The sequence below is a fragment of the Scleropages formosus genome, chromosome 20 (genome assembly GCF_900964775.1).
Source record: "Scleropages formosus chromosome 20, fSclFor1.1, whole genome shotgun sequence".
NCBI classification, from domain to species: domain Eukaryota; kingdom Metazoa; phylum Chordata; class Actinopteri; order Osteoglossiformes; family Osteoglossidae; genus Scleropages; species Scleropages formosus.
Window position 1 is genome coordinate 19976637 of NC_041825.1, and position 26909 is coordinate 20003545.

General features: G+C 39.5%; 2 protein-coding genes across 3 annotated transcripts; one reads left to right on the forward strand and one right to left on the reverse strand.

The window, feature by feature from the left end:
- Positions 1–276: 276 nt before the first annotated feature.
- Positions 277–9025, reverse strand: utp6 (UTP6 small subunit processome component). The gene is made up of 19 exons (XM_018761367.2): positions 8797–9025; positions 8594–8678; positions 8402–8443; positions 7699–7791; positions 7481–7528; positions 7314–7377; positions 6310–6428; positions 5957–6034; positions 5484–5565; positions 5316–5397; positions 5004–5191; positions 4442–4521; positions 2889–2966; positions 2191–2370; positions 1829–1909; positions 1465–1574; positions 1250–1316; positions 948–1020; positions 277–706 (listed from the first exon to the last, which is right to left on the reverse strand). The coding sequence occupies exons 1-19, from the start codon at positions 8886–8888 to the stop codon at positions 552–554; spliced, it is 1797 nt and encodes a 598-aa protein (XP_018616883.2). The 5' UTR covers positions 8889–9025; the 3' UTR covers positions 277–551.
- A 3443-nt stretch (positions 9026–12468) lies between these two features.
- suz12b (SUZ12 polycomb repressive complex 2 subunit b) lies at positions 12469–26841 on the forward strand. Of its 2 annotated transcripts, none has more exons than XM_018762008.2 (17): positions 12469–12622; positions 13174–13251; positions 17363–17409; positions 17619–17683; positions 18760–18828; positions 18912–18961; positions 19149–19234; positions 21543–21774; positions 21974–22097; positions 22597–22702; positions 22981–23155; positions 23279–23367; positions 23618–23761; positions 24008–24165; positions 24524–24722; positions 24979–25058; positions 25152–26841. In XM_018762008.2, exons 2-17 carry the CDS (start codon positions 13203–13205, stop codon positions 25366–25368), a joined length of 1890 nt encoding a protein of 629 aa, XP_018617524.2. In that variant the 5' UTR covers positions 12469–12622; positions 13174–13202; the 3' UTR covers positions 25369–26841. The 2 variants fall into 2 exon arrangements, with proteins under 2 accessions (XP_018617524.2, XP_018617525.2); XM_018762009.2 differs by having other exon boundaries at positions 21974–22073; positions 25152–26840.
- Positions 26842–26909: the final 68 nt, after the last annotated feature.

Below are 26909 nucleotides of genomic sequence, written 5' to 3' on the forward strand. Positions count from 1 at the left end.
GAATAGGGTTGTGGCTCATCGGTGGAGGGATTGGGTATTGCCAAGGGTCCAGCTCTAACTTGACCTAAAGTGTGTATCTTAGGGAAAAAGTCAGACCATTGCATGTTTATAGCTGGAGCAGGACTGTTTTCTGTATAAAGATTGCATTTTACACAGTAGGCAATGGGAAGTTGACTTGAAACATCCAGAAAATTAATTTTTTAAAGTTTTACTTAACGTTAACCAATAATTCATGTATCAAACTTACAATAAATGTTTGACAACAACACTTCCGTATTTTTTGGGGAGAAAATATTTGTAAATGAAGTTTTAATGGAATAAGCAAGTGTTCTTGCAAAAAAAGAGCTATAACGCCATTTACAAACTGTGGGTTGAACTCAAGTCAAAATCTTGAACATCCAAAACTAACCAAAGACATTTACTAAGAAACAAGAGAATGGGAGAGGTGCCAAGTTCCTCCCAGTGGCACAATCACCAGAACAAGTTGGACCAGAAAACAGTGTTGAAAGAGAGGAACTGCTGCTTAGGGGAGGATTACAGAGGGGTTTTGTCTATATGTGACCAGTCTGCAGGAGGGTGTACTTAGTCACAAAACGCTCTACACACTCTCCCTCCAGGCTCTTCATGGCCCGCCAATGAATTGACCCAGAATTCTCTGCCTGGCCATGGGGACCCCGCTCCTCCTTGATGTAATCGAGCCAGAGATCTGCAAAAATAATAAAAGTAGTGACAAACCAACACCAGCACTGCTTTGAAAAAAAATTACACTTTGCATAGCCTTTTCGTCTATAAGTTAGCATGCATATTGCCACAAGGTTTGTTCTCCAGACCCTCTTGATTCTCTAAAGTCCTATCAGGGCTCTTCTGTATTATGTAATACACAGAAAGCACGATGGGGTATGTCAGGAAATCCCCGTTCAGCCAGCTGTTTGGCAGCACAGACTCACCCTCATCTGACGATCCAAACTCTCGGAGAGCTCGCTCATAATAATCTCTGATGTTGCTCATCTTCAGAGAATCCTAGGAAGAACATGTTTGTTTAGTCTGCAAAATACTACCAAAGCATCAGCAGCTCTGATTTCCTTACTACCGTCACAAAGACACACTACTTTGACTTGCAGCATTCCAAAGGTCATGAAACACAAATATTGACATAGTATATTTAAATTTCTTTGTGTTCAACTTGGCCGTTTTGCACTAGATACACACAACATATGTTGTCACCTGTTTATCACATCTGCAGTCTCACCTGTTCTTTTTCTATCTGGATCATCCTGAGGAAAAACTCCTTGGAAAAGGGCCGGTGTTCATGCAAACTGAAAATACAGAGTAAGTTATGCTGTAGTTTCCAAACTTATTTTATGCCCAACAAGGAAAGTCCTGGAGAATACTGAATATTAGCAGTTCACTGTAGACTCAAGTGTGATGTTTTTAAAAGGGTGTTCACATGTGAAGGAACTACACCTTCTGAAAGTCTGTCTGGCCTTCTTGTATCCACCCGTTGTGTAAGACCAGTCAAGGTATTTCTTCTTCACTTCCATGGAGACTGCAGGCACTGTGGATGCTAAACCTCTCTGATCACAGGAAAAGATATGCAGCTTCACAACACTTTCCTCATTTATATGCACAATTCCTACAGTTAAACCCACAGTTTAACTGCAAACAAACCTGTTAGTCAGTTGTACTGGTTTCTATGATAAATGGATTTACAGCTAGCTACACAAACACTATCCATACAGCCACTGGTTATATGAACAGATCACATGAGGCAATGCACTACTGTAGTGCCCAAGTGTTGTTTATTCAGCTACAAGGCAGGCAGCAGCACCTTGAACAGGGCCTCCGTCTCCTCGGGGCTCTGGGTTGATGCACTCCACTCCAACTGCAGCACCCACAGCGCCATGCTCTCCTGTGAGAAGGAGAACGCAAACAATCCAGGTGCAATGTACCACCTAAAAACCAATAAAACATTCAGCTCTGAGCACTTGGTATGAGCGTGTGGCACCACCTCCTGCTGGGGCAATGAGGCACTAACTAAAGTGTGGGTTCACCCACTGTGGGATAAATCAGCCAAAAGAATAAATCATATTAAAATCAGAGCATACCCAGAATATTAATAAATTTGTTTAAAAAAAAATACATGATGTGCCAGAACGCTGCCCCACTTCCAATACTGGTGAGCAGCGTTACCTTGGGATTCACGTGTTTCAGGGCTTCCTGGAATAGCTCGTCTACATTGGCACTACCCAGCTCCATAAGTGTCTGCAGGCTGCAGCTCCAGGTCTCCACCGATTGGCTGAAGCGCTTTGTGGCTGCCACGGCAACTCTGGTGGCACCATCAGCATCACCGGTGGACTGGAGGACCTTGACCTACACATAGGTAGGCATCGCTTAAGTGTACTATCAACATCAGCTATCCATGTGCTCACTGCATCTCATCAAGGGCAAACAGCAAAAGGGTAAATTACCATGATACAAACTAGAAAGGCACTTTAAACCTGTAGGACTATACGTTTACATGCAATCATCTAGCTGAAGCTTTTCTCCAAAGCTACTTATACTGTTAGCTTTGTACACTAAGCTACTTAGGCTTATTAACCCTTTTATAGAGCTGGGTAACTTTTGCTACATCAATTCGGGGTAAGTACTGTGGTCAGAGATATTAACAGCAGAAATGTGGATTCGAACCCGAATTGTTTTTGGCTGCAAGCCAACAGCTGTAGTCACTGCACTACCCGCTGCTCCTTTCATAAGGGTCCTTACTATGATTCAGAGCAATCTTTAGTGTCTTTGTTCAGCTGACAGATGGGCAGGAAACTATTTTACACCTTTGACAGAGCTGCGATTTCCCTACTGCTGTTGAAGGATGACGACTTCCTGCCCCTTACCCATTTCTTGTAGAAGGACTCTTCAAGAAGCAATGCATCATGGGCTCTCTGAAATACTGTCAGCAGCCTCTCCTGCCTCTGAAGGACACAGACAAAACCAAGTTAGGTTCTGTATTTAACACTCCCTCTGTATAAGCATCTACTGAGGATTAACTCCAAGGGCTTCTTTCACCCCGTTCTCTCAGGATATGTGACAAAATGGGTTTGTATCATGTTTTGCAACAGAAAATGATACAAAATTTTGTCTGGTCTTCTTTAGAAATATGAAATCGCTGCAATTCAGTACTATACTAAATATTTCTCAGTACCACAACACTAATTTTGCACTTGAGGAGGGACTGTTGAAAGTGACAAATGAGTCAAAACATGCACCGCTGGTCCATGAGGAATTAATGGTAGGGACAGCAAGTGTAAAATCAGAAAGACATAATGAACTGATACATCATTCACAAGTCACTGGTGTGGCGTTATTTTGGTTGACCTATTTGATATGAAAACAACAGAAATGTAGTCATCCAGCTTCGCAAGACTCTACACTAGCAGCAAAATAACAAACATGACCACGCATTTAGCTAAACAAGCAGTTATGACAGCCATAAGAGCAAAAGGACAAATGACTTTGAAGCAGTCTTTTTTCTAACAAACTTCCCCTGTCATCCTTTGGAGCTAGAGAAGAATCATCAGACTGCCTTTATGACAGATAACACACATACACACACACACACATATATATATATATATATATATATATATATATATATATATATATATATATATATATATATATATATATATATAATAGAGAGAGAGAGAGCAGTGTGTTGAAGTGGACTGTGTTTTGCACATACTTAGTGGAGCAGACCAAAGGGGTTGCGGGTACCCCTAGCGAATCGCATTCTGTGCCCAAATTCCCAGTACCTTCTCCTCTGACCGAATCATACCTCTATGTCTACCCACTGAGTGAGTGTGATCTACTGCAGGGAACAGTGTGACACCACAGAGAGCTCAGCTGCTTCCTCAGGTGTGGATGTGCACATGGCTATACCTACAACCCTTTAAAGCCATCTGTTTCTGCATTATAAAACGTCAATAATTTACAGGAAATTTAAAACCAAGACGTTTTCAATTTGATCTTTCTGCAATCAGAGTTTGCATTAACTGGTAACTGCTTACCGGAAGGAAAATTTCTAGGAAATATAAAATGCTGAAAATATTGTATTGTGAAACCTGTATCGAGATATGAATTGAATTATTGTGCGAGTATATTTCCACTCCTAAAGCCAGGTTCTGGTTTTTCCACACATCTTCACAATTGTCTCCCACACAGTCCAGGATACAAAAGATCATTTTCTGTAATGTAGCATGTATTTGTCATGCAGCCAGTGCCAAGTGACAATTTTTTCCTGCCAATTGTAGCAATAAGACATTAAAGCATTTTCATAATTAGCAATGGGCCAACATGGACTTATTTTGCAGGACTTAATTTCTTTAAGAGATTCCAAAAGCAGGGCAAAACCAGGGTCATATAAATATCAGAAACACTGCAAAGTTACCTTTTCCTTCAGCTCAGTGACATTGGTTTTCCTCTTAAACCTATTCCAGCAGAAAGTGGCATAACAGGTCCACATAGCCTCTGTGATACAGGGAACAATCAGTGCATTGAGTAAAATCTATACAAACCTGTTAAAATGTAAAACTGGCTGTTGTATTGTAATTTCTGCCATTCTTGTCTTAAATGCCTAAAACCCATACATTTATCTCAAAGGCCCTCACAACCTAGCATACACATTGCTGTCATTCTTATAAAGATTAAAAAAATGTTTGAATGAAAAATTGTTGAAATCATGCAATACTTAGTATTCTGACTCATCGAATCAAATCAGTGATTTTAAAACTGAAACACAAAGTGTTGCGTGGAAGTCACACTAAATGCATCTTTCATGGCATCTGCACAATTTTTCATTATGATCTACCACGACTTTCAAAAATACGGCCGTTTCAACAGGCATTTGGCATCTCTGAGGGTTCTTAGTTACTTTGGCTATATATACACGATTACTGAAGCTGAGATGCAAATATATGCATGTAGCAAGGAGAGCATTCTACAGCCTGTACCTGTTTGGAGGCTCTTCAGACCCTCTTCATACACCAGGCAGCTGCGCTCCTCTCTCCTGACTGTGTCCGATGCCTTTTCCTTGGTGCTCTGCAGTTCTGCTCCCATTTCCGCTCCCAGACCTGCCTCCAGTTCACATTTGGCCATGTAGTCCCAGGTCAAGGGGTCATTTGCATACTTATTCTGTAGACTGGAGCACATCTTGGGTCACAGCCTACACTCATATATGCCACAGGAACAATATGGAGCCATTACAGCATTGAAAATCCTTCACGCCTGAGAAGAGCTCACAAAAACAAGACATGCGGACTTACTCCTGGAGGATCATCTCCTGTAGCTCCTTTGTGAAGTCAAAGAGAGCAGCGATGTTGAGGAAGGACAGCACAAACTCAGCATCTGTGATAGTACATAAGGAAGTCTTAGCTGCTGTTCAAACACTTCATGATGTGAAGATGCACAGGTTTCATAACTGTGGATTGTACCTTTTATCTTCTCAGTGGCTTCTTTGTACACAACTTCAGCTAGCTTGCCGTTCAGGATCTCCATGGAGAACTCATACTCGCCCTACAAAGTAAATGGATTGTGAGATGGGGATAGACCACACAACTGAAGTCCAAGTGTCTTTCCTCCTTTCACTGGCTTCCAGTCTCAATGTGACCGCTTAGAGACTCTTGCTGTATTTATGCGGGTTTCCTCCAGGTCCTCCAGTCTCTTCCCACAGTCAAAAGACATTAATTTCAGGTGGAGACTCTAAACTGCCTTTAGCCTGTGGAAGTGTGTGTCACATTGCACCGGTGTACAGATGGTTGAATGATTATAGGGAGTTTAGTATATCTTGCACTGAAAGTCGCCTTGAAACTAAACAGTACATAGGAATCATTGTACATCTCTTTGGAGAAAATCGTATGCTAAATCAGTTTAAAAAAAAAAAAGTAACTATGACACTGGCACTCACCATGGCCATCTCAGCCTGCTCCAACTCCTTCTGCTGTCTCCTCAGCTTCTCTGCATGCATGAGCTCCATGCGAAAGTACTGTCAAGTGTAAAGGTAAAACATACAGAAACATCAGGGTAAAGGGTCCAAAGGACTTAATCGCAGAACTAACCACTTAATATAGGGTAAATGTCCCCCATCTCCAAAAATATTTATGTAATGCAAAACTACTGGCCCCATTTTCATCATTTTATTCCAGAAGCTCAACCACCAAATATCAGGAAATGTTGTCGTGGCAGTTTGAACTAGCAACAAACCAGTGGGAACACCTCTCTATATACTGAGCAGAGGTCAGAAGCCCTCCAGCTCCTCACCTCCAGGTACACTTTCTTGTTTTTAGGGTGAAAGCGCAGGGCCCGCAGGAAAAGGTGCCTGGCACTTTCAGATGAATTTCGGTCTTCCATCTCACACTTGGCAGCCATGATCCATAAGGCTTGGAGGGAATATATAAGAATTAAGAAAAGTATGTTGTTTTTTTTTTTTTTTTTTTTTTTTTTTAAATCAGCAGCCCTGTATAATCTGGGAGGATACTATTTTTCTATGAGAATTAAGCAGAATTTCATTTTACTCTCTGATCATTCTGAGTAAGGAAAGACACAAATACTGAAATAGCTTCTAAGAAAAAAAAGTACAGCAATATGCAGCATGAAGCATAGTCATGGAAAGCCACAGACCAACACATCTTCAGCATTATAATTATTTGTTACACACTGGCTTACAAATTGTTACTTTCTAGAATGCCCAGGAGGGGTGGGCAACCACTGGCCCATGGACCCCCAGAGGTTTTTTTTTCCTCCCTCAACCTTCAGTTGGGAGTTTTTGCTCCTTTCCCCAGTGGCCAGTAGGTATACTTATAGCTCTATAATAAGTTCTTCATTATGGTAGCCATTAGTTGACTCTTCTTTGTTTGTATCAATGTTTCTTGCTGTATGCCTGTGTTAAAGCACTCTGTGTCACTGTGTGAGAAGAACGCTCTATAAAAATAAAATATGTTTAACATCTGATGCATACCTGGTAAGTTACAAAGGTTGCTGGTTCATGTCTGTCCCCAGTTGCCTCCATAGTACCCTTGATTCATACTTTTTAAAATTAGATGATGGCATTTACCATTTTCTTGCTCCAATAAAGCTATTAAGAGCTCAGCAAAAGCAAAAACAGCATACAGCGCAGTCCTCAAGGACATGCTTTGGCCACAAAACTAAAAACATCATAAATCATGAACTTGCAAGTGCCTTATATTGTTTGTTTTCACAGCAGCAAAAGAATATAATTTTTGCCTTAATGAGACCAGTTAAAATAATACAACTGCAAAACTTACCTGGCTTGTCTGGATGGATGGCCAGTAGAGACAAGAACACCTTGCTGACCTGAGTTTTCATATTCTGGTTTTGAGGAAAACAGTACCATCGTCATTTTCCACTGACAGCAAAAACAGCAACAGCATGTATGTATCATAAAGAAAAACAAGGTAACTATGAAACATACCCACTTCTTACAGAATGCAACGTGGGACAGCCAAAGCTGTAAATCATCCTGTAAAGAAATCAAATCAATGAATTAAAATGTAATTCAACAGTACGTTCATTGATTACACTCATTGATATATGTGTTCAATGAATGTACTATTAAAGAGTTATTGGCTGTTGAGGAAAATTTCATTCAGGGAAAATCTCATTATTTTACAGGAATCTGTTGTACTGTACCTTCCACTTTGCTGTTGCCCGCCTAAAAACGCTGCTTATTCTGCTCATGATGGGAAACTCAATCTCGTCCTTCTTAAAGTTGTAGCCAATGCGCTTAAAGTAATAAATAAATAAATAAATAAATACACAGAACAAGAATAGTCCATCAATTTATATTAGTTAGGTTATGTGACTGCATTAATCACAAAATATAATTATTGTACATTGATTATTCAATCTTGAGTAGCACTAACTGTTCTTTCTAGTTTACAAGTTTTTTCACTTGTCGCTGAACCACGACAGAACATTGGGAATATTCAATTAGGAGATGTGCGACATAAAACAAGCAAAGTAGTGGGGCTGTTTATACAGTTTTTCCAGTGATAAGAACTTCAAGTGGTTATTAAAAAAAAATAAGCTTAGTTCTTGTCCCAATTACTGTAATAGTAATTTAAACACACAATATTTGCCTCCCCAGGATCAGAAATAAAGAACAAACCCCTTATGAAACAAGAGATTTAGTCAAAATCAAAATAATAATGTCAAAATTCCACCAATGCAGCAAGGAAGGATACATACTAGTGTAAGATACATCTATATGGATCACCAGATCTTTTTTACTACAGTGTAAAGTAACTTTGAAGTTTGAAAGCATTAAAGAGGCTGCACAGAAAACTACTTCACTGTGTGGAAGTTCACCAATGAGACAAACTGATAATCTTACCAGTCTTCTCTTCTTTATCAGCTCCAAGACACCGATCTCATACTAAACAAGAAACAAAAAAGTTAAAACTACTGAACTGAATCAATTCCACTTTGACAGACGCGCAAAACGTTGATAACAGGGCAATCCGAGAGTCACTTACTTAATATTATTTTACTGACAGCTAATCATGGAAAGAGTTAACGAACCCACCTCAATGTACGTGATGAAATCCTCTTTCCTTAGCATCGGCCTGTGCAGCTTGTACTCCAGGGCAGTGGATTTTTTTATCACTAACCTGTAATGGACTTCGTTTAGTAACTACGCAGCACACACATCAAACTCGAAGGGCACCAAAACGTACAGTAAATTAGCTACAAGAAATCCAGGTAAAAAATGAAAGTGACTTGGTTTACCTCACTTCTTTTTTCGTGAATAGTCCGACTCTTTCGAGTTGTTCCAGTCCAGGGATCCGATCCTCTAGCCGCTGTTGGACTATCTCTGCCATTTTCAAAACTCCTGAGATCCACCATAAAAATTGCACAGTCTCGTTACAATGTTTTACGTCTCACGTGAAACCGGTTGTGTAGCTTCGAAAGTTTACCACTGCTCCACACACGTGTGGAAGTTGCGATCGAAGAGACTTCCTGTCCGTCGCATAATAATTCCCTTCGAAAACATCGACATCGTTACTTTGGGTTCCGCTGTGAAATTTCCTCTTAATTTGTGAAAACATTTATAATTAATCCCGTTCATCAGCTGTGCAAAAGAAAAAAAATGACAAATTTGACAAAAGGTGAAAATTGGGATGTTTGGAGAGACGATGGTGTAGTGAAATTTCTTGGAAAAGCTGACATTGTTCTTACAACATATTTTCCTAAAAGATCAGCAGTTATTAGTTTCTCACTTCAAAAAAAGGCTTTTATACATATATACTGTATGACATCGTCACAATGTTACGTATTATACACAAAACAGATTTGTTCCTCCTTAGGACACTGACTTGTAACCCGGAGTTACTGCTACAGTAAATTTGATTGGTATTTTTGTTATAACGCGATAGTTAGTTGCATCCATTTTTTAACTTTCTCTTTGCTGATTTACATAATAAAGCATTCTTTTAGATAACTTTTTAATGGATGAATGAATGAGACTGTACAGATTGTTTTGGATTGTAATATCAGCTAAGCAACAAATTAATTGTAATAATAATGCAGTTTTATAGCATATTAGCCTAGGTGTATTAATAGTTGAGTTCAGTGAATTCATGATAATTCATATGTGTATTTCCCTAGTGTAACTCAGGGTGCATAAAACTTACCTTATTAGCTAGAGTACTAAACATCAGCTGAAGTGATGCTCTAACTGAAGTTCACCAAATACATGCTATTATTAATATATATGCTATATATTGTTGCAATTACGATAATGATTACTCTACTCTGTACCCAGCTGTCATTGATTCTGTCCTGTACATTGATATAACTGTCTGGTTTGGCTACCAAATCGATACAAGAAGAGTTTTTTCTCTCAGGCCATCACTCTCATGAACAGTTAACACTCTCCTATAGGTCTCCTGTTAGTGCAACAATATCCCATCACTTTTGTAATTTACATACACAGTCTGAAACCACTCATCCCAGGTGGGGTTGTGACAAACCAGAGCCTAACCTGGCAACACAGAGCGCAAGGCTGGAGAGGGAGGGGACGCACCCAGGATGGGATACCAATCCGTCGCAGGGCACCCCAAGCGGCACCAGTCTGTGACAAGGCCCCCCCAAGCAGGGCTCAAACCCCAGACCCTCCAGAGAGCAGGACGCGGCCAAATCCGCTGCACCACCGCACCCCTTCTCCTTATTTATTTACTTTTTTGTACTTATACTACTATTTATACTCTCATGTTTGTATACTCTGTAAATATGTTATTAATTTAATTATTCTATAATTCTGTGTCAGCTGTTTGTTGTCTCTAAATACTGGAACCATCAAGAACCACACTAAATTCCTTGTGTGCTTCAGCACACTTGGCCAATAAAAACTCATTTTCATTCTCATTATGGTGATGCTGACAACAACGATGATGATTATTATTATTATACTATTATGTTGTTGAACAGTACAGTGCTGAAGACAACAATTCCTTGGTTTTTATGAAATTTTTTGTATGTGGATCCTTACACTGTATAAACAGAAAAATGCCTCTGTAGAGGTTGAAGTATGAACAATGACTGCTTCTTAATTTTTATTCTGAAACCAAAAATACAATGAATCCATTAATTATAATAACAATTGAATGAATCCCTAGAGGGGGTGCGGTGGCGCAGTGGGTTGGACTGCAGTCCTGCTCTCCGGTGGGTCTGGGGTTCGAGTCCCACTTGGGGTGCCTTGTGACAGACTGGCGTCCTGTCCTGGGTGTGTCCCCTTCCCCCTCCGGCCTTACGCCCTGTGTTGCCGGGTAGGCTCCGGTTCCCCGTGACCCCGTAAGGGACAAGTGGTTCTGGAAATGTGTGTGTGTGAATCCCTAGAGGGGGTGCGGTGGCGCAGTGGGTTGGACCACAGTCCTGCTCTCCAGTAGGTCTGGGGTTTGAGTCCCGCTTGGGGTGCCTTGCGACGGACTGGCATCCCGTCCTGGGTGTGTCCCCTCCCCCTTCGGCCTTACGCCCTGTGTTACTGGGTAGACTCCGGTTCCCCGTGACCCTGTATGGGACAAGCGGTTCTGAAAATGTGTGTGTGTGTGTGAATCCCTAGAAAACAGAACCTGAAGAGATACAATAAGAAGGCAGGGTACATGGCCATCATACTACAACTAACTTTTGTAATTATGTTGTTTAGTTATAGCACAAATCCTTTTGCTATAATTCTCTAGGTTCAGCTCAGTTCAATACAGGGTTAGATTATTAAAGTAAATATCTCACTTCTCTCTTTCAGCTAATGTAATGCACACATTGTATTTTCAATGAGACGTATGTAGCTTTGGAGAAAAGCATCTGCTAAATGAATAAATGTAAATGTAAATATATCTTTCTTCAAGCAATATGCATATAATAAAACTGGCAAACAGAAAACCCAATTGCACTCAAGAAGAAAGAGTAGCTCACTGCTTCTATACAAGAAGAGCCAGAGCTGCCTTTACTTTTTAAGAAGGTTTGCGTCTTTGTGCCATCATGGACTATGACCCCTGAATGCCACCCTGGGTAAACTGAGGAACACTGTAGGCCATGAACTGATAGATCTATCTATCCTCCATAATGCCAGAAAAGGGATCGTTAGCTCCTCAAGAAAGCGATTCAGTGGATGCACCAACAGTCATTGCACTGGTTTAATCAGTCTCACTTTAAATTCATTCATTCATTCATTGTCTATCTCTGTATAACTGCACATTTCTGTTACACGTCATGTTGTTCTTGTGTTATGTTGAAGTGCTATGAGTGAAGTATTATCCTATCCCTACCCTTCTCACTAGCCTTTAGGCCACTATTGTTCCTCATGCACTTCATATGCTTCAAAGCGAGGCTTGGTTATTAGGGCTTTTCTACTTTGAGTGGCCACATTTTAATTTTGTTTTCAAGATTTCTTCACTGCATGTAAATCAAGTGCTTTTTCTGGATTGTACTACTGACCAGTATGACATTTACATTTATTAATTTAGCAGATGCTTTCTCCAAAGCACGGAACAGCTCATAGAAAATACAATGTGTATGACGAAACTTAAAGATAGAACAGGTAACAATAATATAAGGGATGTATTATCCTTGAATTAATAATGTTAAAATATTATTAACCAGAAATGGCAAATTTGTCTCTTAAACAGTGACAGTTGGATTTTATGAAAATTAAAGACTCAAAGGTATATGCGCTAAATGTTGCCTCTAACTACACAAACTACAACTCCCTTGGTGCACTTCCGGCGACCTCCGACCTTCCAGAGAACGTTTCAAAGGGAAAAAAGGGGCGCGAGCGGCAATTCGTCTACCTAACTTGACTCTGACGTCTGTTGTGACCCGCGGCACGTGCGAGACCAGTAGTGCGGTCCACTTCAGCTTCAGTTGTCATTGGAGAAAATTTCGAGATGGGCGTGGCTAGTAAATACGTGTGGAAATCCGGACCCTAACCCGCAGAGAGAAGAGTCAAACGGGGGAGACGTCTGGGCGGAATGCATTTATTTTTCAGTCTCTAGTTACCCAATATCTATATAACAATTTACATGATTTGAGGCTTCAAGAACATCTTACAGAGTTTCAGGTATACATGTGAATAATCCAGACGACAGCATTTCACAAACCAAGATTAGCTAACTACTACTAGCTAGGCTGAGGGCTGGGTGTTCTCTGTCTGTGTGCTTGAGAATGGTCGTGTAGCTGTTTTTGTTGCAAATATTTGTTTTAAAACCCATGCAGGTACACGTGCTAGCCGAAACATCATGCTAAATAACTCACCTTCTAAACGAACCGAACGTATAAGTAACCGTACATAATTACTAATTAGTCGTGCATCTGATTATATCACGCGTTGGAGTCAGTTAGTTAGCTCCCAATACTGGTTTATTCTGTCAACCTTTCCACGTCGGAGAATCGAACACGATCGGATCAGCGTTAGCGCGGACTTTTTGTCTGTCTGTCCTTTGGAAAAGGCATTTATTTTCTTCCTGATTTTAGTCGATAAAAGCAGTGGTTCCGATTCGGTGCAGCTTGTAAACAACAACAAGCCGCATGAACTGCGGTACAGTGAGTATTCAGAGACTTGTCTGCTTCGGTACAGCTTGTAAACCACAACTGTCATGTATTCGTCCTCAGCTTTTCTGGCCCCAGAGACGGAACCGAAAATGGAGCAAATTCAGGCTGACCACGAGCTGTTTTTACAGGCCTTTGAAAGTGAGTATATGGGCAAAATCTGTGTTCGCACACTGACATTCAGGCGCGCTTATATAATGAATTAACCGGAAGTGTGACCTCCCATTTTCCGGTTTGAAATATGGCGCAAGAAAAGTTGGTTGACTGGGTTACCTGATGGGAAAGATTACTGACTCTCCGAGAGCCTTATTAAAACCTGCACACGAGGGTTTAATGATCAACCGTATTAATGTGGTAACAACAGCTGAAGCGTTTGTAGTTTACCTCCATGAAATCATGTTTGCAGTTTTGTTTCATTTTGCATGTTTTGTATTGGGAAATATTTCATAACCCTGTGAACTATGTCATTCGCCGTATTTGCATTTTGACATCTCGCACACATCATCTGAACCGCTTGTCCCATACGGGGTCGCGGGGAACCGGAGCCTAGCCCGGCAACACAGGGCGTAAGGCTAGAGGGGGAGGGGACACACCCAGGACGGGACGCCAGTCTGTCGCAAGGCACCCCAAGTGGGACTCGAACCCCAGACCCACCGGAGAGCAGGACCTGGTCCAACCCGCTGCGCTACCATGCCCCCTTGCATTTTGACATGACATTGTGTTGTCTAAAGCACCGTAGATATTCATCTGAGTTCCTGGAAATACTGTGTGATAGTACAGATTTTTAAGGAACACCCACCTGGATCAATGACATGGATGTTTTGCATTATCAGCAGTGAAGTGGACAGTTGGGTCAGTCTCATGACACATTGATAAATGAGGTCTGTGGTGATTTCAGTTATGTAGCCTTCAACAAGCTACCAGTCTTCAACCACTTTCTGAAAAAAGTGTTTATTACTGTTTATGTATTGAGATTATATTAATTTAAATATTATATGATCACTTTTTAAAACTAAAAATCTTATTCTTATCCATCTGGATCTAAAATGTATGTAATTGAATGCCTATGGTTTTTTACTAACTGTTTTTGCAGCATCCCAAATTGAGTTCATGTTAAACATTGTTAAATTTCAATCCACTATAATCAATAAAAGTATATTATGTAAAACTACATTGTTGTTACATTTGTCCAAGTGCCTGTCAAGAATTTCAGTTTTAATAAAATTTAAGTCTGCCATGAGGCATCATGAAGAAGTAAAGATTAAAGGTGGACACAAGGTGAGTTGGGCATGTTTTTATATATTAAATTTATTTTTTTTTCTGTGTAACTCCTGTATAAAACACCTCCCAATCTCATTACTCAAATTTTGCTGAAAATCATAAGGAAGCAAAAATAAAATGATTCATCGTTTAGAAATGGAAAGGGTCCAAAATGATCTTAGCTAAAGTTTTCCTAAGTCGTAATGGTTGCCACCACTATGTGTGAAAATGCTAAAGAATTCTCATTACCATGCAATTTTATAGCCTGTATCGCTGATGAGAACTTGAACTGCAGTAATTCCATGTTTTATTAAGGTTTAATTTGTACCGTATTTATGCTAGTTTACATTCTTGTGTTTTTTTTTTTTTTTTTTTTTGTATTTCACATGTAGTAAAGTTATTTACTATTGTAGAGCACAGTAACTTTATAATTGCAATGGGTGGTAATGATTAATGGTCTTTCCACTAATTTGAAGATTGGCAGTGTGAGCGTACAGAAACTTGGGTAAAAACTACTGTAGCCCACAGCTGATGGAAGAGTATAGACAGTGGGAAAGAGGGCTTCAAGAAAGCAGAAGTGTGATTTATGATTTTGTCATTTCTAGCCAAAGTTGTCACTTGTAAGATGCTTAAAATAGTTTAAGGGACCTGCATAAGGCTATATATAACAACTAAAGCTTAATAATACTGTTAGAAGCATCATGTGTACATCATTTTCAGAGGCATGGATGCATTTAAAACCATTTTGTATTATGTTCATTGTAGGATTTGTCAGTGTAATGACATATCAGTGCTAACTTGGATGATATTTTTGAATTCCACAGGTGTCAAATAAGAAAATAAAATGGTCTCTTGGAAGTCTGCAAAGGAAATGCAAGCCATAGAATAGTCAAAAGAAAGAACTGAGAATTTTTCCAGATTTCTCAAGATGAGAAGCCAGTTGTGTACAGTTCTTGATATCCCAGCTCATTCTCAATTCTGTGGCTGATTTAACATAAATGCTAATATTAATGTAACTTTGAAATGAATCCAGATATCAAATGGCAGTTTTTCCTTTTGAGCCCAGTATTAGCATCCCTTCCAAAATGATCAGCACAATAAAACAATTTCAAAATTAAGACCAAAGTTGGGGGATGCTGAAGATGAAGAACTTAGACATTGAAAACCTAAAGAAGAGAATCATTAGAATTGAAATTAAAGTCAGAGTTCAAGACAAAGTATGGAAAAGGAGACACTGCACCCTGTTGAACCATGTACAGTTTTTCACCTTATGAAGGTAATGTGTTGTAAAGTTCGTGAGACTGAGCCAACTGTCAAAGAAAAACCATATTTGCTTAAAAGTTAATTATTCTAAAATACAGCAGAACTCTTACTTGCTGTACACACTGAAGATAAACTTTTGTAAACCATTTTCTGTATTAATACAAATGGCATATTGCATAAAATTGTATGAAATACAGAATCTGTCATCTTTTTTCCCTTCAGAGAGTGAAGTTTCTTTCTCTTGAGCAGGTTTATGATGTATTTTAATGTACTGTAATGTGCTTTTCTTGCATAACAAGTGTCATTTTAAGATCTGCTCATAAAGTGAGTTCTGGTAAAACAAACTTTTGTCTGTATGTATGTTTGTGTATGGTACATACCTTGTATGGATATTGTCAGATGGTGTAACCAAACAAAATTCTCCTCTGGGAATTAATAAAGATTCATTCTTTCTTTCATTTCTCTTAAATATGGAGAAAATCTCATTCAGAATGAAGTCCAGAATATCGGAACTCCAGACACCCTTAAATACAGTCTTAAAACCCATATGTTCAGAGTTTTTTTTTTTTTTTTTTTTTTTTTTTCTTTTTCATGTATAAAACATTTGCGTGTTCCTGGACAGCACTGATCCCTCACAGCTGTCTTGTAGTTCCTGGACTGCTGATTTGAATCTGACTCTGTGGAATTAGCTTGTCTTCCCCATGTTCGTGTGGGTTTCCTCTCGCAGTCCAAAGAAGTTCTTGAAGCAAATTGATGACTAAAGTACCTTAGTGTGCATGTTTGTCTGTGTGAATAAGTATGCATGTGTTTGTACTGCACTGCACTGGACTGGTATCCCATTCAAACTGTACCTTGCCACACACCTTGTGCTTCCAGGATAGACTCCAGACCGCTCCATTGTGCAAGCGGTTTATTAATAATGAATGGATTCTGTTGTTCCATGGCATTTTTTTAAAATCTTGATATGTTTTTAAATTTCTTTGCCTTAAAGTTTCAACTCCTATTTCTTTCTCTAATATTGAGATGCTTAGAGAAGCTTCTTTTAAATGTGCTATATAAAAAAGACTTATTATTAGCACATTAATAAGGCAATTCTTGTAATTACTGTACTAGTAATGCATGTAACCCCTCTCCTGAGCTATTCATAAATTCTAATAAATGCAGCAATAAATGAACAGTAAATGAAATCAGTCATTTTTGTTGACATTGCCTATCAAAAGTATTTTATGCATTTTGTCACTTGAAGTTTTAAACAGTTTAGGCGTTCCTTTGCCTTTTGAACATCTGTTAGCATCTGTATGGTTCATTATTCTGATATATAATGGTTTACTATCGTAAGACTTTTCTGAAAGTTTCCTGTGAGCAGGAAAACAGTATGAAAATTTAGGTGGGCAGGAGACATTCCATTTGTTTGTAGGGAGGGGGGGTGTTGCTGCCTTGTGTACTGCTCAAGGTGACTACTGTTTTGAATTGAAATTTGTAATAAATGTGATAGCCTGTTATGCTAATTTTAGCATACAAATTACATTTACTGAAAATTCAGAATTCTTATGAGTGTTTTTTTATGGGAAACTTGTTTGTAAGTGTTGTGTGCAACAGTGCACTACATAATTTGCCTGCACTAAATATTTATACTTAGAACAAATGTTGGACACCAAAAAGGTGATTATAAATTTTGTTAGCAGGTTAGAAGTTCAAATGACATCCTTTCATACTTTTCTTTTCTCAGAACCAACTCAAATCTATAGATTCCTTCGCACAAGAAACCTGATTGCGGTGAGTTGTTTTGGTTGAAATGTTAACATTAACTGCAATCACTATCTGCAGAATGTAACTTCTTGCTATTTAGTTGACAGATTCCAGCAGAAAAACCAATGACATGAAAAACATTTCATATAGTTAAGGGAAAATTTTTGCAGTGGGAATTGGTTAGTTACCTTTGTTATTTCTGTTACAAATAACTTTTTGTTAAATGTCTTTTTCAGCCTGTTTTCTTGCACAGATGTCTTACCTACATGTCTCACAGAAACTCAAGAACAAATATGAAAAGGTGAAAATCTTGTTAAATTGCATGACATCTGTATTTCAATGACTTGGCATTTCTGATGTTGGGACTTGAATGAATTAAACTGTGCTGTCCTGAAGTATTTAGGCTTATTTGTTATCAGAACAAAGTATTCTGTTAAAATGGGTAAAATGTTTAATGACTTGAATGTTAGTCTTTTGTTCTTATAAGCTACTATACTATACTGTTTACTTTTCAAATGGAGATTATTTACACTCACACAGTACTTGGAAATGATTGAAGAGCAATTTTAGATGACTTGCAGGTTTTTTGTATGCCAAAACCTCTTATTTATAAAGTAGAGTGATGATGTAAAATGTGACTTAAGCCTTAGTTACTATAGATGATCCAAAGAGTGTTAGGTTGAATAAATATGAGAAACTTGCAATTTTTGAATGGTATTATATAACAATGTGTAACAGTGGCACAATGGGCCTCACAGTGCTTGAGCTGCTCATTCTGCCATATATTCAAACCCAGCTCAGTTTCCAGAGTTCCAAAGACATTACATGGAAGAAGAAAATTGTAAAGCACATTCATACCTCCTTCACTAAGGAAACCATGCAAGTTATGAGCTAAATTGGATTCATAGGCACTTATAGAAAACACAATAAGTTACTGGCAAACTGAATTGGAAAAAGTGAATTCTTATAAGTGCTAAGTCTTATTTAATGTACCGTCTTTTTGCTTTTCCTCTTTGGAGGGAGGAAGGTTTTGTGGGGGAAAAACTTGACCATTAATTATCTGAGGTTTTGATGAGCTTAACTGTTAAGGAGCTTGTCCTCAAAAGTGTAGAATAAGAATGCTTCAGAGATGTCAGTGTTGTTGCAGCTTAATCCACCTTTTCTTGGGGCTGAATCTGTTGGGAAGTCTGTGCTTGGAACTTTAGTCTTAGTGTTTGGTTTTATAGCACCTAGTTTGTTGTATGTTTTTGTTGAGTTTGCTTAAATAGTTTTTTACAGTATATACTTTTAAAGAGTAATTTTTAACTCTACTCTTCACAGTCAACTTGTAATGGATAAATGTTTTTTCTCTTTGGGTTCATCTGAAACTGCTTTTAGGAAGGCATTTAAAGTTGATGACATGCTGCTGAAAATGGAGAAGATGAAGGGAGATGAAGAGTCACACAGGTAACAGCTTGTACATCAGTAGAGGCACAGGCCTCAATTCAGTATCGGTCAGATATTTCATGTTTCTTTCTTTATCTCCACAGCCTGCCTTCACACCTGCAACTAACTTTTACTGGATTCTTCCATAAGATCGGTATGTGTTCGATCTGCTGGTGTGACGATGAAAACTCGCAATGAAATGAAAGCCACCAGCTGATTCCTCATTTGTCTCCTTGTTTCCTACTCATATGTAGCTCATTGTCACAATGACTGACTTTTTTTTGTATTTTGCATGGGTTTCTACTGAAGTGTTTTGACTAATTTAAACCTTTTTTTTGCAGAAAAGCCATCACTAAACTCAGAGAATGAACAAAACTCAGTATCTTTAGAGGTGCTTCTTGTCAAAGTCTGCCACAAGAAAAGGAAGGTAAGAAACTGGTGTAAAGCATTGCATAGCAATGTCTTAGTCTGCTTGCTTTTTAAGCAATGCTGCTTTCATTATAACTGTTTTTCTTGACTGTATGAGACCTGTCCTACATTTACATTTATTCATTTAGCTGATGCTTTTCTCTAAAGCAACTTACAATGTTAAGGTTACAATTATTACAGTTACAAGCTTACAATTATTTACCCATTTATATAGCTGGGTAATTTAACTGGATCAGTTTAGGGTAAGTGCCTGCAATCTTTGGGTCCAAAGGCAGTAGCTCCAACCACTACACTACCAGCTGTCCCCATACTTTGCATCCTCCCACGCAAACACCATTGTTCATTGTACTGAGCTTCTCTTGGCAGGTGTTTGGTAATGCGTAGTTTAGAGGGCTTGGTGACTGATGGAACCCCAGTCATACTTATTGTTCAGGTGAATTAGTTTCGTAGTCTTTTATGCTCAGACTCAGATCCTGCGGCCCTGTAATTTTTCATTCTGCCATGGGTGTGGCGTGAAGCCCAACAAACCCGAGTTGAGATTGTTAATCTGATCAGGCTTTTACATGTGCTTCCCTTTGAGAGATGGGGCACACTGACTTAACTGGAGGATCTGTATTATTATTATTTCTTTAAAATTTCATTTTAATCCTTGTTTTGTATATGACTGCATATGTGTATACTCTATAAGACCAAAAGTTTCCTTAGTTGTGAAGTTGAAGTCTTAAGCATTGATGATTAAATAATAATCACCGAAAGTCAATAATTAGGACTTCATTTAATCTCACTCTATATTATTACAAATGTATCTATAAATGAAGACTCAAAGTGTGTCCTATCAAAATTTTCCATATAACATGAATTTTCATACTTGGAAGTAATTTAATGAAGTGTTGAAAATTGAAAGTTTCAGGCTAAAATTGGGTGCAGTTTGTCTAATTGTTTATGAAGTTTCAGAAGTAAACTTTGTATTTTTTTAATTTTGTGTTGTGTAACATGTAGTGTTCACCTTTATTTAAAGCACAAGTATTGTTTTTCTGCCACCTAAGAGCTGCTGTGCTTAACATTGATGTAAAAGAGGAGTTTATCTATATCACTACAGCCATTTTCCTTATTACACACATAACCTAAAAATCTTTTATTACACCTTGAAAGTGTTTTAAATATGAAATTTAGCAAGGTAATTTGCCAGCTGTTCATTACTCCACTGAATTTAGTAAGTAACCCAAAGTGCTGCTTGCCAATACTATACATTGGCTTTTCATGCATTCTAAATTTCAATACAGGCATCGTCCAGTTTACAGTTGGCATTGCATATGAGTTTGTACAGAGGTTTTATTTTAAATCATAGAAAATTGGTTTTAATTTTCACGTAGCTTGAAGTGAATGTCAAAAATGAAAAAATGTCAAAATGAAAAGTCTTTCAAAGTATTTTTTACTACAGCTGTATCAAAAATGTTTACAGAACCTATCCTGTAAATTGAGAAACATTTGTATTTGTATTATTAAGCTTTTACTGATTGTGTAGATGAGGAATGGTGAAAGTGACCAAAAGCTGATAAACATTTGACGTGTTTATGTGATGGGTCAGCTGATGGAACTGAATAGGAGGCTTTGGAGACAATGTATGTCTTATTTTCAATCATTTTAAAACATTTTACTTTTAAGTTTCAAATTGATGAGAATAATAAGGTCAAAGTGTTGCACTGGCATTCCGTCAGACCTTATGCTTCCAGGATATTTTCCAAAGTACCGCAACGCTGTGTCGGGCAGGTGGTTACTGATGATGGATGGATGGAAATGTTATTGTTTTTATTTGTAGAATATTTATATATTTATCCTTTATCTGATGTTTTTACAGTCCCTGGCCTGTGAATGAGTGGGACATCATTAGGACTTCATTTAATCTCACTCTATATTATTACGAACGTATCTATAAATGAAGACTCAAAGTGTGTTCTATCAAAATTTTCAATATAACATGAATTTTCATGTATTATGTAGTATTATTATGTAGTATTAGTAGTATTATGTAGCTTTTATTGACTCTGTGGTGAAAGTGGCTTTGGATTAACAAATCGAGTTACATAGACTCCTGGACCCAGTTGTAAATTGAGGAATCAGTGTTCTGGAATTGGTGCTGTTAACATTGTGATAATTCTTTCATTTTGATCATCCACTATCTGGTTAAAACAACATTTAATGAGATGAAGAATGTTGTACATTGAACATACGTGACTTGTGGTTTTATCTCCTGTAATGATGGCACCCCCTGTCTTCTTCCAACACCCATTCTGTCTCTAATCTAGGATGTCAGCTGTCCGGTTAAGCAAGTGCCTACAGGTAGAAAGCAGGTGCCTTTGAACCCTGACTGCAGCCACACCAAGCCTGGCACCTTCCCCTCTCTTCTTGTGTCCAGCAACGAGTTTGAGCCCAGCAATAGCCACATGATCAAGTCATACTCGCTGCTGTTTAGGGTGTCGCGTCCTGGCCACAGGGACCCGAATGGCCTCTCCAACGGGGAACCCAATGAAAACATTGGCAAGTGCCCTGTAGCACCGCACACTCTTTGAGTGCTTTTTAGTGTATGACACCATAAGTGTACAAGTGACAAGGGATGAATGCATGGTGATACCCCTTTACACAGCCTTTTTAAGCTTTGCACAGCGTTTTTAAGGTGTGTCAAGTAGTCAAGCATCTTAGGCATGAAAGAGTATTAATTGTAACATTGTTTCTCCAGATGTTTTGGAGGAGCGTCCCAACAGAAAGAAGAAGAACTCTCACAAAGAAGATGGAGGGACTACCTTCGTTGCACAGATGACTGTCTTTGACAAGAACAGGTCCCAGTCTTTATCTACTGATATGTGAGGATTTTTGATAGCTTTAGATGTCTGCTGTACCACTGTCTTGTGTCTTGCATGTCATCGGTCTGTTGTTCAAACACATGCTTTCAGCAATAAATATTGGGTGAAATAAAAGGTCCTGTGAAGGAAGAAAATTTTCAGTTATTTCTAGGGAATTTACTTTTTTATGTTTAGAAAAAAACATTTGGAATTGTTTGTAAAAGAGGGTTTTACAAAGTGATTCTTTTGAATTTTGATTATATGGCTGGTTTTTAGACATACAAATAGTAGTTGACTGGTTCAACAGGGCCTTGGGTTTGTCTCTCTTGGGTTTTAATCAAATATACAGCAGTAGTATGCTAGGAATTTAGTTTTATTATGCCATAATAATTTGTTTTATTGATTTATGGGACAGATATATTGGAAATCTCCGGTGTGACATTTTGGCTGGGCCAGAGACAACAAAGCAACTATACTAGACAGCCTTGACAGTGAAGAAAAGTTGCGTTGGCTTTTGCAGGTGTCTACAGCTGCTGGATGGGGAGTATGAGGTCTCTATGCAGGAGATGGAGGAGTGTCCGGTTAGCAAGAAAAGAGCAACATGGGAAACCATCCTGGATGGGAAAGTGCGTCCTGCAGGGAGGAGTTTCCTCACATCACTGATGTGATGGATTCCATGTGCTCTGTTATAGTTGTGTTAATGTCATACTTTGTAGTGCCTAATTTGTGGTTCTGTCCCCATACTAAATAATGTTTCTCCTCACGAGCCTTCAGATATCCTCTTGAGAGGCTCGAGGGGAGCCTGGGTGTGAGGTTCACAAACACTGCACCAAGTGTTCCCTCTATGTTGTGATGGTGCAGCTGGGTGGCCATGTTAACAGGCTCATTGTCAACTGCTCCGCAGAGGCTGCCTCCATTCGAGACATTCTCTCAAGGACCCACGCTGCAGTTCACCCTGCGATGGACGGGCGGTCCTGGTGAAAAATCCACAGCTCCTGGGGCCAAGCCCCTGGCCACACGTAACTCGGACACAGGCACTCTGGACACTAAGATGAGCACATTTACACCCACTCCCACAGGTGAGCACCAAGTCTTGTTATTGTGCCTGGATGTACCAGTTTGTGAATGGTACATCTCCATTTTTCTTCTTCAATGCATTATTAACATCCATTGGTCCTAATGTCTTTGTCATACTTTTTCAGCTGTTAAAGACTCAGTCATCACAAATATCCAGATGAGAAAAGAACAGATTTCAGTCGAACCCCAGCAGAAATTGCGTGTGTTTTATCAGGTGATTCAAAGTTTTTTGCTGTGTTTGGAAGTGAAATTTTTTTTGGCATTTTGCAATTTTTGTACAAGTACTTATTTTTTGTAAATGTTGAATGAACCAGGCAGATTAGTCTGTTAGGGACTTGGTGTGAAATGCACTTGCTTTGTCATGACACATTTATATTATCTTCCTGCAGACTGGAAGTAGAATATGCCTTCAGACTCGTACACCGCTTATTTTTGAACTTTCTGAACATCCTCACTGTTCTTAGTTCCTGTACAACAACAACATGCGTCAGCAGACAGAGGCCCGCGACGACCTGCACTGCCCCTGGTGCACGCTGAACTGCCGCAAGCTCTACAGCCTGCTCAAACACCTCAAGCTGTCTCACAGCCGCTTCATCTTCAACTACATGGTGAGTTACCGGTCCATCTGCTTGCTCCTCAGGTTCGTCTCATTTTCTATCAGACCCCGGAAACTTCCCTCGTTTAGTTTTTTCCCCCTTTTCTAAATGGTTAGCATGTAAGAGGATACAAGCAGCTGAAGGAAGGTGTAGTCTAAAGTGTTTGGCACACATTTTCTGTGGCTTAATGTTATGCCTGTCTGCCCTGACTGTCATCACGTACCATGGAAGTGCTGATTGGCTCCCCTCTCGTCCCAGCCTCACCCCAAGGGAGCCAGGATAGATGTGTCCGTTAATGAGTGCTATGATGGCTCCTATGTGGGAAACCCGCAGGACATCCACAGCCAGCCGGGCTTTGCCTTCAGCCGCAATGGTCCTGTGAAAAGGACTGCTGTCACACACATTCTCGTATGCAGGTGGGTCTGCTGCTGCTGGCCTCCCCTATAGCTTCAACCTCCTGTAACATGTCCCACCATGATAGTGTCAAGGCCAAAGGGAGCTCTTACCAACAGCTCAGCAGTAATTTAAACCATTTAAAGTATTTTGGTGTAGACAAAAGCACTGTTTTGGGTTGCTGGAGGAATAGAAACTAAATATTGGCTGTGGTGTGAAGACAACAGGTTTTAATGCTTATATAGCTTCAGAGTGTACAGTGCTGAAGTTTGGGCTGGAGAACTGACAGTGGGGAATGTACATAGGTGCACCTTTGTATTTCTGTGTCTTTTGATACGAGAAAGAGCAGAAGGAAATCGTCTCTCTTTCCTTCCCACATAGGCCAAAGCGCACGAAGCCCAGCCTGTCGGAGTTCCTGGAGCCTGAGGATGGAGAGCTGGAACAGCAGCGTACCTACATGAGTGGCCACAACAGGCTCTACTTTCACAGCGACAGCTGCCTGCCGCTGCGGCCCCAGGAGATGGAGGTGGACAGTGAGGACGAGCGGGACCCTGAGTGGCTCCAGGAAAAGACTGTCACAGTAAGAGGCCTTGACAAAACTCATGTCATCTGAGAAGGTATTTCTGGCAACTCCGCATTTTCGTTCTGAAACAAACTGCTTGACCATTTAAATACAAACTTTCACGCCCTTTGGATACTCACAAGGACTCCTGCCTTTTGGTTATTTCAGTTATTTCAGCTCAACTGAAATGTTTGCGCTGTGAGGTTAAGTTTCTGCAATAGAAAAAGCTCTTCCTTCTCTAACCTGAGTTGATTTCTTCACTTTATACACACAGCAAATAGAAGAGTTCACCGACGTTAATGAAGGCGAGAAGGAGGTGATGAAGCTCTGGAATCTTCATGTTATGAAGCATGGGTCCGTTTCATGTCCGAAATTTTCATTATGACTTACAGTGTGATGTCACATGAGGCTGTGTCCTCAGTGTTCTTGTCTTGTGCCCTCTTCCAGATTCATAGCTGACAATCAGATGAATCAGGCCTGCATGCTGTTTGTGGAGAAGTGCGGACTCTACATTATTGAGAGGAATCTGTGCCGGAACTTCCTTCTGCATTTGATCAGCATGCATGACTTCAACCTGGTCAGCATCGCCACGATAGACAAGGCCATGGCACGCCTGCGTGAGATTGAGGAGGAGCTGCACGTGCCTCAGGAGAATGGAAGCTAGTCTCCCTGCACAGGCACACCAGAGTACGCCAAGTGGCTGAAGCTTGCCTGTTCTGCTCCCTCAGGTTAACTTTGGAGCTTCTTGAGGCTGAGCTGGTGGGCTGGTTGGCTGGCTGACTGAGGGGGTAAGGTTTGTGATTGAACATGCAGACAAAACCTGAGACACATTCCAAATGGACACTACTTCATGTATGCAATGCTAATGAAAGCTGTACTCTACAGCATGATGCTAGTTTTCTTCTTGAGATTAGTTGAGTAAGAAAAGTCTTGATACATTTTTCTTAAGTACATATATTGCCATTAAGATTCTACAAAAAAGTTGTATCACTGAGTAATGTAAAAAGTGCTTTATTTGTCCTACTATAGATCCATATTGACCCCATGATTGTTTTTATGCGTGAGTTAGCACTTGTGCAGGTCTGGGTGCCTGGATGAAAAGAAATGTACTTCCCCTTGTGAAAAAGTACATACATTGAAAAGTTTGCTGTTGGAGGGGGTGTGCTTGGATTTGTAATGGGATTGGTTCAGTAATGCCTGTTCTGATGTTCACTGCTCCACAGGTAAGGAGAAATGGGGAGATTACTTGACAAATACCCACTGTCCTCCTGTATGCAAACATAGTCTGGTCTTAGAAATACCAGGAAAGACACCTGCTTGTCTTCCGCTATGTGTGGGAACCTGGACTTATGCAAATAACTTTGTGTTTTTGTTCCTAACAAATAGTTCAGTGCCTCATTCTTTCGTCTGCTGTGGACTTTGTGCTCTAGTTTATTGTTAATGTACCAAAGGGTTCATTTCTTCGCCGATCATGTACCAGCATACTTCCATTCCTTCTTTTCTAAGGCTGGGAAGAAGTTTTTGATGTTTTATACAAAACACACCTGTGCACTCTTGTTTGTACATTTATGTGAATATTTATCTCCTGTTTGCCATCACTATCATGTAGATGGTGCTGTAATTGTGGGTGTACTTTGGATTCATTCTGCTAGGTTTGTCTTAAAATTTCTTTTGAGTGTTTGAGATTGAATCTCAGCTGGGTTTACAAGCCAAAAGGGGTGATACCAGCAGCTTTTTTTAATCCTGCTTAAATTTATTGTGGCTTTGTGTTGTATGCTGGAAGAGACAAATGAGAAAGCTTTTCTCAAACTTGCTTTAATTTGCTAAAGCTCTGCACATAGTGGATGGCAGTAATTCTGAGACTGGCTGATTATGCTTTTACTGCTTCGGGGGCATTATTTGCACATTCTTGATGGTCCAAAAATGTCAACCAACATTGTTTAAAAATGAGTTTCATAATAAAGGAGTTGCAGTGTTTTTTGGCTGTGGTATTTTGCCTTTAAATGTTCCAAGAACATTACAGCATGTCATCCTTATTCTACTGTACTCATTTTTAAGAAATCCATCAGCTGGACAAAAGCCCATGAACTGAGTTGAGTTTGACCCAGTTTGAAGCACAAATCTCTGTATTAAATATAAAGGTTCCCAAAAGGATTACCATATAGGTGTTGCATAAACTAAAAGCTACAGTAACAGTTTTTGTAC